The 15072-nt window shown below is 46.6% G+C and overlaps 2 protein-coding genes across 3 annotated transcripts in view; one reads left to right on the top strand and one right to left on the bottom strand.

Moving 5' to 3' along the window:
- Positions 1–2735, top strand: part of LOC144729499 (contactin-2-like) — a 64515-nt gene extending 61780 nt beyond the window's left edge. Inside the window, exon 25 of the mRNA XM_078609835.1 lies at positions 975–2735. Within this exon, the coding sequence (XP_078465961.1) occupies positions 975–1060 (86 nt within the window). The 3' untranslated portion in view covers positions 1061–2735. The remainder of the gene's footprint in view (positions 1–974) is intronic.
- A 613-nt stretch (positions 2736–3348) lies between these two features.
- On the bottom strand, positions 3349–13804 carry PPP4R2 (protein phosphatase 4 regulatory subunit 2). Of its 2 annotated transcripts, XM_078609569.1 has the most exons (9): positions 13673–13804; positions 13060–13141; positions 9841–10011; positions 8910–9003; positions 8562–8599; positions 8359–8439; positions 8039–8185; positions 6637–6947; positions 3349–6401 (listed from the first exon to the last, which is right to left on the bottom strand). In XM_078609569.1, exons 1-9 carry the CDS (start codon positions 13704–13706, stop codon positions 6025–6027), a joined length of 1335 nt encoding a protein of 444 aa, XP_078465695.1. In that variant the 5' UTR covers positions 13707–13804; the 3' UTR covers positions 3349–6024. The 2 variants fall into 2 exon arrangements, with proteins under 2 accessions (XP_078465695.1, XP_078465697.1); XM_078609571.1 differs by lacking the exon at positions 9841–10011.
- Between the last annotated feature and the right edge of the window lie 1268 nt (positions 13805–15072).

Raw genomic sequence — 15072 nt, 5'->3', positions numbered from 1 at the left:
TCCGTCACTCAGTCCATTCATTCAACTTTTATTCTCACCCAATTCCTCATCCCTCTCATGCATTCTATTTCTTCCCGGACCTTCCACGTCATCATTTTATTCACCAACTCATTCCCGCATGCATTTTACTCATTCTTACTACGTCATTTATTAATTCCTCCCTCAATCAGGTACTCATTTGTCATTCACTACATCTATTTACTATATCTATTCTTCCCTCATTTACGCACTCGTTTCTTTGCATTTGCACTGCGTTCTGGAAATTAGCAGCAAAAAATTACATTTTTCGATGTACACAAGTGCTTTAGATTGTGTTGATTTTCACAGTACATAAGCAGAATTGTTACATTATTTTGTAATATTCTTAGGTTTTTTCGGTAAAGTCACGTAGGTAAAAATTAACAAGTTTGTGTTGCCTCCGAAACGTCGTGATTTTTATTTTATTTGTATTTTATTAATTTTAATTTTTTACCTACGTGACTTCACCGAAAAAACCTAACAATATGAATCCTTGCAGTCACGAAAGCTTCAAATCTAGAATTATTTTGTAATGTTTAAGATAAAATTTCTCTCATTCCTCCCTCATTGATTATTCTTACCTCAGCCACCAGGGCCCCTGATGGTCTCTCCTTCCAGGGCCAGCCGTTGCTAGTGACAACACGTTCCTAGGCTAATGGTTGGTCCTCACGGCCACCAAATAAACATTTGCTTTTGTAAAGCACAGAGGCATTTCGAGGTTTTTAATGTTGTAGTCCACATAATTCGCTTTTCACCATTAACTTGACGAGGTAAAGGAGATGATAATTTGTTTGCACATCTCCAAGCTTTCGATCGATTCCAAATTCGTACTCGCATCTTGAAAAACGTGGATTTGTAAAGTGTACCCGAACCTGTAAAACGTGACATGTCTGCCCGTTCCAGAGACGCGTCTTTGCCCTGACCTTTGGCTGACCTTTCGACTCCTTGGCACACAGGTTCAAGTGGCGGCCACAACCCCCTGGGTCACGCGTCCGCGATGGTGGTTCTGGCAGCAGTCCTCGTGGCATTTCTTCTGGGCTGAGGCTGCCACTGGCTCGCCATCGCATCACAACACAGAAACTCTCGCAGTAGCCCCCGCCCCCATCCCCTTTTCACTTAACGTGAACGCAAACATATTTCCCTCCCCGCCCCGCTGGAGTATCATTTTGTAGTGGATGACAATCTCTGCCGTCCACGCCAGTTGTAATGTAAAATGTTAATGTCACATTAAAGACGGCCAAAAGTTTATCCTCTTCTGCACTTTGACCACTTTAAAGATAAGCAAAGCCTGACGTTTATTAACGCATATAGATTTGAACTTGTCCAATGCTGCATAAATGTACAGATAAAAAAAATATAACCGTTAGCTTAACAAAAGCAAACGTTTCTGTGAAGCAACTTGGAAGAAACAATATTGTGACCCATGGCTTAAGAGATATTCGCCTTTGTAAGTCTATCTTTGTTATTTGTAATTTTTGAGATGTGCTATGACTAAATGCATTTAGAAATGTTCTGTACATGAAACTTACCCGAGCAGTGTTGTAACTTTAGGAAACGGACGATGTTTGTGTTTTAAATGTTACGGGAAACATTTCGCAACCGAAAATACGTATTTGCCCACTGTTGTATATAATGGTATAAATTGGCATGGAAAAAGTTTTGCTTTTTTAATGGTTTGTATTTGTCCTTCTAGCATTTACCCAACTTGCTGACAAATTAACTTCCGTTTAAGCATGGTAACGTCTTGCAAACAACACACATTATGAATTCCAACAGAAACAATCCAAAATTTATTTTGTAAATCTTGTCCTATAAAAAAGTAATGGTTCTACATGCAGTGTTCTGGTGAATCGCCGGCAAATCCTTTCCAATTATATTTTTGGCAAATCTCGTTTCAATTCACAACACAGCATCTGACAACAGGACATTGACAAGCGATTGATTGCCCGATAACAAACATTGTAGCTAAACTTGGGCGACTAGCAACAAACTAATATTTGCAAATCAGTTGGAATATTTAGAGTAACGCTTTCAAAATTGTCACCATTTTAACCCCAGTAACATTTAAGTCACCCGATGTTACTTTTAGGTATGCATTGGTACACGAACAGCCCTTTTGTCAATCTACCCCCCACTCTGCGGGTCGTGGTCATTTCACCATACATCACCACGCTGATCGGTGCGGCGTGGTGAACGCAGGGAGCACAGGTGTGGGAGCAAAGACGTAGAAACATCGAATTTAGCCGCACTGCCCTCTGCTGCCCACCACGTTCATAGTCCAAAAAACCTTTTGTGCAGAAGCAGTTGCCCATCCAGGCCCTATCCGGCTTAGCTTCCAATATCTGATAAGACTGAGCACTTTCCGGGTAATTTAGTCAAAGATCAAATACATTAAGCCACCAGAAACAGTGTTAAAAGGTTTACACGAATAGAAAGTATTTGCCAAGGGTACACAGATGAGAAAAAATGTGCGCATGGATGGGCTAATGTGAACACAAGATGCATGCATGCCAAGTGCACCAAACCGTGAGCACGTGGGCGCTGTCGTATACATCGAGGGGCGCGTCGTCGCACCAACACCACCACCACCACCCGTGCGCGTAGGACGTTTTGTACAATAACCCGAGCGGCGTTAGCAATGTACAGCGTTTTCCGTCGTGTTGTCGTGACTTTTACGCCATAACATATCAAACAAAAATAAACCATTTGTACAAAAAGAATGACCCTCCTGGCTGCTGGTACCAGCAAAACCTGAACCCAAACACACCATCAATTCTCAAAAAAGGAGACAACTTGCATTTTCCCCCCATTGTTGATAATTACTCCTCTCTACAAGACCGGCCGATAAACATTACTTTAGCACACATCCAGACAGGACTGAGCATTGCAATGGAGCACGCATGTTTCTGTTGGTCAACCCTTGTTCACACCGTTCGCGTTTTGCCTGGGCACGTGCGAGGAGTGACATTCTTCCGCAAGATATTAAGGGGCGACATTTACACGCAAGTAACGAGTGGAGATGCACCATTCTTCGGGTTCAGAGATCGTTCCGACTTCATGTGCAAAAAGTTATTTGTTTATGGAATTTGAGTGTTTCATACAGTACTTTGTTTTCCCGATTTTGCTTCGTGTGGAGCGTCCACGATTTCAGATGTGACAGTGCTTTGTGATCTTCTGATGAAAGGCGCTATATGAAAAACACATTTTTTTAAATTCCTATTTATTTCAGGAAGCTTTTCCTCAATCCCCACACCCCTCAACCACCACCTCCCACGTCTTAAAATAACAAATACAATTCTACAGATGAAATGTCACGCCGTGGAAAACAAGTGATCGGCAAACATCCATTTTATTGCTTCATTACGTAAATGTACTGTAAGCCAGAGCCTGTCAGCTCACACAAAACAGATTTTTGTACAGAAGTTGCTTTCACGAGAAACATTTTTTTTGTTAAAAAGGGGGGAGGGGGGGGGAAATTATAGATAACATTTAACGCAATCATAAACATTCAACCTACAAAAAAACCCTAGAGGAGCTTCTACAGGGGTGTGTTTATAAACCTACTCACCATATCAAAAAAAGGTATTATATTATGTTCACTAGAGGTGGCCGCCCAGGGGGGGGGGGGGGTGGTAATAGCCAGACATGACGAATGGACAAACACGTGGCTGCGGTCAAACTCAACAAATTACTACGAACGAGAAAACACCGGACAGCAGAGGACACGCTAAACGCCGCGCCACCGCGCTCCTCTCGCTCGCCGTGGCCAAAAACGTCGCCGTGACAAGAGAGGAAAGCAATAGTAGTATTAAAAATGCAAAACACACACAAAGAAAGCTTTAAAAGGTCCTTAGGAGATATTTTATCCTTTAAAAAAATGTCAACTCTTCATCACTGGGCTACAAATGAATGGCTATGCTTTTCAGCCGTCTGTTGGGGGTGCCACATTCACAGATTAGCCAAGCCCAAGGACAAAACAAATAAATTATCAAGATGGTAGGAAAGCACGCTGACAGATACTCAACAAGAATCACGCACTGGGATATGATTGGGCTCCTGAAGATGCACCACCAAAAACAAAGTTTGCCTTCGTTATAAAATTAGATTTGTTAAAATTGTTAAACGGTTTCAAGTCTCTCAACTGCTCGAGCCAACAGATATCGCGTCTAAAGCTTGTACACTTGGATCTCCCGAACAAATCCTAATGCTTAGCAAACCTAGCAAGTCACCTATCGATATTAAAAACAGTCGGCCTGTGGTCGCACCAGCGAGGTAAGTGCCAACTCAGGTCGATAAAGCTCACTTTTGCATATTACGCATGCCCTGTGTGCACCAAACTGCATGCAGTACTGCAACTCAAACTTGCGAACGACAGCGATTCTAAACAGGAGGCCTTGGTGTACACTCACGGGTACAGCAAACCACCAGCCTACGGGACACACCAGTGTGTGCGTGTGTGCAATGTAGCCATTTCAACATTCCAAAGCCGCTGGCTCCCACGTCATAGCCTCTCCTCGGAGACAACATTTGGTGGAGGAATTACCGTTGCATTTTACACACAAAATTCGAACGGGTGGTATATATTTTTTCAGTAACCTCAACGAGACAAGATTCAATCAATTTCACTGCAGCTACGAGTGTATTTATGCACCATAAGTCCACATGTGGAGTTTCTCTAACGGAATGTTTTCTAGCCTATGTAAATGTGTGTATGTAAATGTGTGTGTGTGTGAGAGAATGTAGGTACTGTTTATGGAAAAAAGTAATCTTCAAAACTTTCACTCCTGTATTTTGCTGTGGAAACTGTTTAAAAAAAATAAATTAAGCAACATTTTTTCTCTCTCAAAAGTTACCTATCTAAACAGCAACATGACAATTAAACAGCACAGGGGAGGAAGGGGGGGAATCGGCCTCGCATAACTGTTTAAAAACAGTGAGGAGAGAATGATGTACAAACTTACACAAACCCCAGCTTGCCGTTTTTACAAATTCAAGGAACGTTCAGTGCGTACAACAGTAGAAATACCTGAAAATAGGCGATGCTTCCACAGTACAAAGAGCTGTATTCAGGTATAATCTTGTGACAACTTGGAAATTTTAAAATGATCAATCAAAACCCATAAAAACACACATCCGCGTCTCACTCTGCCGGCCCACACACACACACACAAAACACAACACAGTGTCAATCAGCTCCAAATAATCCACACGGGAATTTAACCAATGCCAGGAAAGAAAACATGAGTGTTTTTGCTGAACAGTGCGCCTCTGCTAAAATGTTTGCCATCCCATTCTTTCCCACAGCAATGTTTTTTGTTTGTTTTACGGTTCCATAATGCTGACCCAAGTGAGAGCAACATTCCTTCCTACCACTGGTTTGCCGAATGGTAGCCAATTTATTTATATCCAACCAATTACAACCTCGGGTGGTTCAAGTGCGATGTTACTTATTATTTCGTTTGCAATTTGCTTAAGCAGTTCCAAAGATCGATTGACACTTTTTTTTCCCCATTCAGTCCCAACCACTTCTGTAGCTGGAAAGAAACTCTGATGTGTGACGAGAAAAAAATTCGTTTAATTAAAAAAACACACTTAAAATAAACTGCTCGTAGCCAATAAGAAACAAACAAACGAGATAGGACGCACAAACACAGCGCTAACCAACCCAAAGACCATCGACTCACAACAAGAGAACACAACACCATACCTTCACCAAGAGAAGCCGGGTTGAGAAGAGACGCAGACCCATTTTCAAGGCAGCGCTTTAAATCGTGCTCCCGCTCAAAATAAGAATACTGCTTTAGTTCGTGCCTGGCTGATCACTGACCGGCAGGCACTGCAGGGGGGGAGGGGGGAGATTGGGGGGGATCGGGGGAGGGGGCATGGATCGGAGGCGGTTTTTGGGACGAGGGGCGGTAACGCTGTGCACACACGGTAGGGGTCGGGGTCGCACACACACAGGGCAAACGGAGAGTAGGAAAGGGGGGGGGGGGTGTGGAGGAGAGGTCAGTCTTGGTCCATCGGCTGCTCGGTGTCCTCGGAGGGCTCGGCCGAAGACGACACCGAACTGCTTCCGCCGCAACCGCTGCCGTCGCTCGAGTTAGAGTCGGCACCACCGGCGAGGCCCGAGCTGCTCACGGCCGCTTCTCCACCACTCCCAACGGCTGCCTCCGTCGCTGCCGCCGCCGCCGCCGTCACCGCTCCTGCCTCGCTGTCGGCAGCCTCGGGTCCACCCACCCCACCCCCACAATCCGACTGGTCCATGTCGTGCACAGGCTCCTCCTCTTCTTCGTCCTCCTGCTCCTCCCCAGTGACCTTCGGTTCGGAACCGACCGAACTGGGCACGGACTCCACCACGCTGCAATGTTCCGTAGCGCCAGTATCTACAAGGGTGAGGACGCAAGCATGAGACATCGTTTCAAATTTACGCGGTGAACGCTGACTTGAAGGACCTATGACAAAAAATACCCAGAATATGCACCCGATCTATTCAGATTGTATTAAGCTATGTAGATTTTAGCCTGGATGGTGCTTGGATGGGCAACGACAACGCACATCAACAGAGGGTAGTGCAGCAAACCGTATCTCCGTCAGATGCTAGCCGACACTATTCCTCACCTGCACTGGCCGAACAGCTTTGCTCCTCTGTGATGTCGGATACCGGGCGCTGTTCGAAGCCATGCGGCGACCTCGCGTTGCCGGACGTGGCCTCCGGGGAGCGAGCCGATGACCCACGGGCCCCCCTCTCCTCGGCCTCCTCTTCCTCCTCTTCATCCGCAGACTGCTGATCCTCATCTTCCTCCTCCTCCTCGTCCTCCTCATCAAACCGGAGCCGCTTGGCCTGGGGGTCGTCGCTCGTGCCCTCCTCCAGATGGTCCTGCGCCCCGTGCTTGGTTTTCAGCGGGTTGCTCTCGCTGGGCGGGGGGGAACTGGTGCAACACGCGAGCCTCGGGTTAGACCAGAGGTGTTGAAGCCTTTTTCTTACCGACGGATAAGCAGGGTGCCACGGTGGCAAGATGATAACTGCCACACCGAGTACACAGAAGATCATGAGTTCGATCTCGACCCTGATGTCTGTATATTTGGAGATTGCTAATTTTTCTCCATGGTCGTGTGTATTTTTCTCCGGGTCCTCCGGTTTTTCCCTCCCACATTTAGAAACATGCATTTAGAGTATTTGGCTGTCGTAAATTTCCAAATGATAAGCCACTTCATTGAGCTATCATTTATGGCCAGGTCGCTTCTGATAAAGAGCTACATAGCTCAGTGGGCCTTACCTGGTAATGTAAAAAATGTTATGTTTAGTTGAAGCAGAACTTTCAAATACCTTTGCCGAGCAATACATTAGCGTGCAAACACACACAACGTACTTCTGTCACTGCAAGAGCTATTTGCAGGGATAAAAGTAACCTCATGTGCTATAATTAGAAGTGTTTCCAAATTGAAAATATTCCACTTTAGTACCCGATTCGTGCAAACCAAGGTACTTGCAGTGATAGATTACCATCATTTGTAGGTCGTTTTGCCGTGGTAGGCCTCGAATGACCACGGGTCAAATTAAATGTAAGTCCACCATCCCTGAGTTGGACACAAAGTGTTCTGTGGGCTATGTGACGAACAGCAGAGGACAGTGTAGCAAAATCCATTGTTGTACAAAGCTTTTATGCCCCCACATCGGTCCCTCCCGTCTTCATATTGAGCAGCGAGGTGAAATATGGTTAAATAACACTCATGCTCCGCACTGCATGCATAAGCTATAGTCCGGCAGTGGACTGACTAAGGGCTGCACATGCACCGTGTGGACAAGAAATAATGTGGGACCTGTGCTTGCAAATGCCAATCAGTATTTTATCACTAAAAACCGACAGTATCATGTAATGTAAGATAAGGCTCTGCAACAAACTATTCAAATGCCATGCAACCGGCTGTGTGCGGAATTTGGAAAGAAAACTCCTTTCCACCGACAAGGTGAGTGAAGCAGCAACAGTCGACCCGTGACTTAGATGGGTGAGAACAGTACCTCTGTGAGGCGCGCTCTTCGTCCGTCGCGTGATGCACTGTGCCGTCGCCAAACCCGTTGGATGACGGCAGCAAAGGGCAAGACCCCGGGGAGGGCGACCGGGACCTGATGGGAGGTCGTGGCGTTCCCGGGCCATTCACGTTTGACCTGTAGCCGCAGGGGATAGCAACCGCGCAGGCGCAGATGCGCACATCCATCACACATCAAACACGTCAAATGGACTCTGCCGACGACGCGACAATGTGCAACCCGACAAGATTCTACGGAAATTACGTAAAAATTTTCCTCAAAATGTCTCCAAATTTGCCCTCATCACTCACCTGTCTTGGTAAGCAGTATTGGGACCAGATGGTAAAATTCCATTTACTCGATTAAGGGTGCTTGTACTGAAATTGAATTTCCTGGAAAGAAAACAAAACAGCCATGGTTAGCAGTGAAAAATACCTGCCAACAATGTATTATTTTACACGAGTGCCGAAACATGAACGGGTTTTTTTGTGTGTGCGCGTATGTGCACACTTACTCCGACGATGGGTAGACACTGCTCACGACCAACACATTCTGAAAAATTAGATAATAGTACATGTCATACACCACAGTACATAACAAAAACGCTTTTATTGACATTTTCCAGAAAGATGCCAAGCCTCATCTGTGCTTACATTGTAATTTTAAAGTATTACTGATTAATAGAATGCGAACACAGCAAGCAGTCCGAGAGGGATGATCAATATTGAGGCCGGGCTGAGAACCATGGGCCAACTTCCATTTGCCACAAACACTCAATTACACTCAATTAGTGGCAGCACAACCAGTCAGTTGCCAAGCTTAGTGCACACAAACACACAGCAAGGGGACCCCTCCCCCTTACCTTCTCTATCCCCCTCATGAACTTGTCCGTGCGCTTGTAGTGTTTTTTCGGCTCCATCAGCAGTTCACATAACCGTTGTATTGTGAAAGGTGCGCTGCACACAACACAAGGCAGCAGCAGCAGTTGACAACAAGCTGAAAGGGCCCACTCCAGTTGGTCTGTCTGCTTAACAATACAACCAGCCACTGCATATGCAGCTGTCAAATAGAGACAAGCCAGGATAAGTAAATTACATAATGTGACCCTAAAAAAATAGGGGCTCTTATCCTCTGAATACACTACGTACCAAGGCTGCACGTCACAGGCTGCCTGACCTGAGTTCCTGATTGAGAAAAATAAGCATTTTAAGTCAGTAGGAAGTGCTTTATTGTCAACACTGCAGTGGGTATTTGGAAGTGTAGAAGTGACACGATAGTAACATGACTACAGTGCTTAAAACCTTTAAATGCGTTTTTTTTTCTCCACAAAGCTTCAAACACAGACAGCCTGGGACACATCCTAGGTGTGTATTTAGAAAATAAAAGATGTTTGTTTCTAACTTTCGACTTAAAGCTTTCGTGACTGCAGGAATTCATATTCTTTGGTTCTTTCGGTAAAGTTACGTAGATAGGTTCAAAGAAAATAACAAAAAAAATTACAAAAAACTACAACATTTCGATCACAACACAAGCGATTGTCATCAGGAAGATGATCGCTTGTGTTGTGATCAAAACGTCGTTGTTTTTTGTTATTTTCTTTGAACCTATCTACGTGATTTTACATAAAGACCCAAAGAATATCTGTTTGTTTTTGTATTTTTAAAATCCTGTAGATTAGTTTTTTGTACCCAAACTCTTTAACACACCAGGCACAAAGCTCAGCTTCCAAGTCAGAAGGCGGGTTGGGTGGAATGCAAGCTGACCCGCACTCGTCCCAAATTCCCATGCCCCACCTCGTGAAGCCGTCCACTATCTTGAGCAGGCGCTCCTTCATATCGTCGTAAGGGACGTAGTCGACGTTCCGATTGGGGGGCCCGCGCACCTCCGGTACCGAGGCACGGAAGTCGTCCAGTACGCGCTCCAGCTTGTACATGAAGTATCCCTTGAGCTGGGTCCACGGCAACCTGCGTTGCCACAGCAGCACGCACAAGGTTCTAGCTTCTCTCCTGCCTGGCCAATCTGGGCAATGCACTGCACTCGGCATCATGAACCCCCCGCCGCTATTGGCAAAAATGCCAGGAGCTAATGCCCATGTTCATCTCCGTGATGCAGCAGACAAGAGGTTCTCTCACTAATGTAATCATGTGGGCTTTAACTGGTAAATTAAAACTATTGTTAGTTTAGTTAGTCATCGCTGGAAGGGATGAAGTCCGATGGTTAAGAATAATTATGGAGTAGAAAACTCAATTATTTTTACTTTACCAGATAAGGCCCACTGAGCTATTTCACTCGTTTTCAGAAGCGACCTGGCCACAAATGATAGCTCAACAAAGTGGCTTATCGTGTGGAAATTTACAGCAGCCAAATAATCGAAATGCATGTTTCTAAATGTGGAGTGAAAAACCGGAAGATCTGGAGAAAAATCCACACGACCACGGGGAGGACTTGCAAACTCCAAATATACAAGCGTCAGGATCGGAAACGAACCCACAACCTCCTGTTTTCCAGGTGAAGTAGTTATTAACATCTTGCCACCGTAGTGCACATCTGAGGAATGCAATGCATCCTAGAGGATGTGTACCGAGGAGACGGCGCGATGAAGTCAATTTGTGCGGAGCTGCGAGGTTGATTACAACACCACAGGACCAGGAGAGCCGCTTGGATTGACAATGGCTGCTGATGATGAATGTAATCGTGTAATTTGTTTATTTATCAGGAAACATGGGTAAGGTTTTGTTACCCTTCAGGCAGCCAAATAACAGAGTTGTACGTCGGTATAAATAGGTTTAGAAGTTCGGCTTACGCAACGAATTACTGGGGGGGGAACTAATAAATGTAATGTCAGGCAGAAAGAAAGTCGCCACAGGGACAGTCTTTTGCAATTAAACCTATGGTCACCCTATTTCCAATTACCCATTTGCTGAAATAATTCTGGAAATGGTTTAGGAGCTGGTGGGGTAGTTACAAAAAACGTTGTACGTCCCGTAAAAATATCCTACTTTAGACAACATTGCCGTGTCAAATGTAACGTATCCATTGACGATAACACAGGGAACCCCATAATTTTGAATTTAATTCACGTGTAATTTCTCGTACTTCATATTAAAGGCTAATATTTTATACAGTTTAAATAATTATTAACCGTCCCTGTATAGGCACAGAGTTGTATGCCAATCTGTGAGCTCGCTAAACAGACAAAAAGGTTTTTTACATAGCACACCAAAAACAATCCGATAAGGTTAGGAGGTCATCACAGCCAATTCCAATGATGCCACCACACATCACCATCACTTCTGTCCGATAGCTACATCAGTTGCTGCAAAGTTACTGCCACCCGAACCCCAAGGTCTGTTCTTAAGAGTATCCCACCTCCTGGTTTCAAATCAGTCTCCAGTAAGCCAACAATACTTGTGTAGGTAGCTTCAGCAGCAGCTCAATGCTACTGGTCACCAATCACCGCACCACAGAGTAAGCACAACCAACATTAACGTTGTGTATTTATGCAAGGTAGGGCGTGTATAAATTGCAACAATTACAAATTGGATATGCTCAACGTAAATTAAAACCAGCAAGCCTCACAGCCCACCATGCTAAACATTCCATGCTCGGCTCAATCCCGACCCAATGGCGCTTAACCTACCATTACGTAATCGACGCCCGCCAGAAGCTTACGTTTTAATAAAGTATAATGTGCACTCCGGGAAGGTGCGTCTTTTTTTTAAAACGCCACATCGTAACTCATGCAAAAACTTCACCTTACAGGAAGTCGCAATGGGGTTCCACCCAATGGGAAATGATACAAAGGTTGGCAAAGGCTATAAGGCAGCCTCGTGTTGTCACAGGGGTGGGTGTTGGGGCTATTAAAAGCATCAAGTTAAATATTTAGTTTTTTTTTAATTATTAAATTAATGTGATCTTTCATTTAATGCAAGCCACTGTACTAATAATTAGACAGCCGTCTTCGGGCAGCTTCTTCTGCCAGGTCCACAACGCAAATATTGATGCAGCTGTCGTGGACGGGGTGTTTGATAACGCTGTTGACTGTTATTGTGCTGTTCTTTGCCGTCATTAACGTATCACAATTAACCGGAGTTTTTACTTCACTTGGCCGAGTGACACGGTAGAGTCGTAGCACGACGCCTTCCCCTCTCTCCGCGATCCCATACCCGGCAAGTTGTGCACCGAAGGAGTGAAAATGTGGCGAGGGGGTGGGTGTGGGGTTAGGGGGTAAACGACCATACGGGGCCCACTACGACACCAATCCAAACGTAGCACCCCACCACCCTCCCTCCAACTCTGATGCAACCGCCAGCCGCAAACCTGATAAAACACAATCATCAACGTTGGTTTGAACACCAACAAAAGCCTCACTCGCCCCGACTCGAACAATAGAACCAAACCAATCCCCCCCTAATCTGAACTCAGGATTCGCTACCACCGAAAATCAGTACCAACCTCAACCCCAAATGGGCCTCAACCTCGACCCAATTCCCAGCTCGAACCAAAAACTCTGCTTCGGATCCAATTCAACTGCGGCCTCTGCCCAGCCCCAACTCCGGCTTTAAAGCCACCGGGGGAGCTCGGCCTCAACCCCGAGGCCTCAATGCCCCACCAATTCAACTGCGGCCTCTGCCCAGCCCCAACTCCGGCTTTAAAGCCACCGGGGGAGCTCGGCCTCAACCCCGAGGCCTCAATGCCCCAGGGGGCCTCAACCCCGAGGCCTCAATGCCCCAGGGGGCCTCAACCCCGAGGCCTCAACCCCAAGGCCTCAATGCCCCAGGAGACTCAACCCCGAGGCCTCAACCCCCCCCCTCCCCCCCAGGGTGCCTCAACCCCGAGGCCTCAATGCCCCAGGGGACTCAACTCGGAGGCCTCAACCCCCCCCCCCCCCCCAGGGGGCCTCAACCCCGAGGGCCTCAATGCCCCAGGGGCCTCAACCCCGAGGCCTCAATGCCCCAGGGACCTCCACCCCCCTCAACACTGCCTGAGCCGGGACGCCCATGCCGACTCACATCGTCTCGCCCGTCTTGGCTACGTGCCGCATGAACCCATCCAGCTCGGGCGTCACCTCCTTGTTCGGCTTCTTCTCAAATTCTGCCCACACCGCAAAACAACACGAGCACAAGCGCGCACGCACTTTAACAAAAGCACGCAAACTACTCCAACCCGTGCGCACTCTCCACGCGAACGCGACCGAGGAACAAATTAATAAAAAAAAATGGGTCTGACGGGACACACAAAGACGAGCGGCGATAATCGTCGGCAAGTTAGTCGGGGCAAGTTGATGTCGGCGAGCAGCGATTACAGTCCGGCGCGGCGCGGCGGCGCACGACGGAGGTGGTGTGGACTTGGACCACGCCCGGCCGCCTTTGTCTCCCCAAGTGCTGATGTTCGCACACGGCACCAGCTGCTGTACTCCTCATGTAATGCCGGCTCGAAACTAAGACATGCCAGGAGGGACACGGCCCAGCAGAACATCGCTCGTCGATAAACGCGAGCCGCGGTTTTGGGGCAAATTCGAACTCGGGACGCCGGGTTAGTAGCGCATTGCGCTAACCGCTGCGCCACCGCTCCACTCTCACACACACTTACACATCTACACACAGTCTCACGCGCAACACTCGCCTGCTATGGCCTCCAGCAAGGCCTCGGGTTCCATGTCGCGCTGCGGGCTGCCGGGCTCAGAGATCCGCCTCGCCTCGAACGCGGCCTCCTCCTGGTCGCCAATATGGCGGTGGTGACGTCACTCCTCCGTGGCCCCCCCCACACACACAGCCCCGCCCCCACCCCCTACCCCCCTACCCCACCCCCACCGTGAGCACGAGGTCAGAGGGTGTCCGTGGCGCTCGCGCGAAGTGCCTGTGCGGAGGAGCAGGAATGTTGTTTATTATGTTTTATTTTTATTATTTTATTATTTCCCTTCTACGTGACTTTACCAAAAAACCAAGAATATGAAAATGTTTTTTTCAGTTTTCAGTTTCATTTTTTTGGTATGGCCCTGTGAGCCATTCCGCTCTTGAATTGGATGCAACCGCAACAAACAAAAAACAAAAACATGAAACAAAAACATGGACAACAAAACATCTTCAAGCGACTAAGTGCAAACAGAAAATCCAAGAAAAGACAGCAAAATATTCCACAAAAAGCACCGTACACCAAGGCTGTGTGCAAAGATCCAAGTGGGATGCAAGTCAAACAACAACAACCACAAGACAACTTAGATTAAGGCCATCAGTCTAACTCCGTACTGCAACAAACAAATATGGCCAAACCAAAAAACGTTTTCGAAATCACCAAAATAAAGCCATAAAAGCAATGTAACAGTGATCTTTTGGTCTTTGTTGTTGGTGTTTGAGGGTTTATACCCGTGGGGGGGGGGGGGGTCTCTGAAGACACTTATACAGGACTCTGTTAGCAGAGGTGTGGACTCGAGTCATGCGACTTGGACTCGAGTCAGACTCGAGTCATGATTTTGATGACTTCAGACTCGACTTGGACTTGCCTCATCTTTGACTCGACTTGACTCGGGACTCGAGAGCAAAGACTTGAGACTTAATTCTAGATTTGAAGCTTTCGTGACTGCAATGATTCATATTCTTAGGTTTTTTCGGTAAAGTCACGTAGGTACCTACGTGACTTTACCGAAAGGACTTGAGACTTACTTGTGACTTGCACAACAATGACTTTGTCCCACCTCAGAGGTGTGGACTCGAGTCATGCGACTTGGACTCGAGTCAGACTCGAGTCATGATTTTGATGACTTCAGACTCGACTTGGACTTGCCTCATCTTTGACTCGACTTGACTCGGGACTCGAGAGCAAAGACTTGAGACTTACTTGTGACTTGCATAACAATGACTTTGTCCCACCTCTGTCTGTTAGGGTTGTTCCTCCACACGACGATACTACGATGTCAAGGATAATCGATAATCGTATGGTCCGTTTCGACGCACCATCGTTCCATCGTGATTATCGTTGCTCGTTTAACAAACAAAATCAGATACATATATATATTTGCTGATCAA

Source organism: Lampetra planeri, chromosome 32 (genome assembly GCF_965212315.1).
Source record: "Lampetra planeri chromosome 32, kcLamPlan1.2.h2, whole genome shotgun sequence".
In the NCBI taxonomy this organism is placed as follows: domain Eukaryota; kingdom Metazoa; phylum Chordata; class Hyperoartia; order Petromyzontiformes; family Petromyzontidae; genus Lampetra; species Lampetra planeri.
Note: the sequence above shows the minus strand (reverse complement) of the source record. Positions and strands in the feature narration are given on the sequence as shown.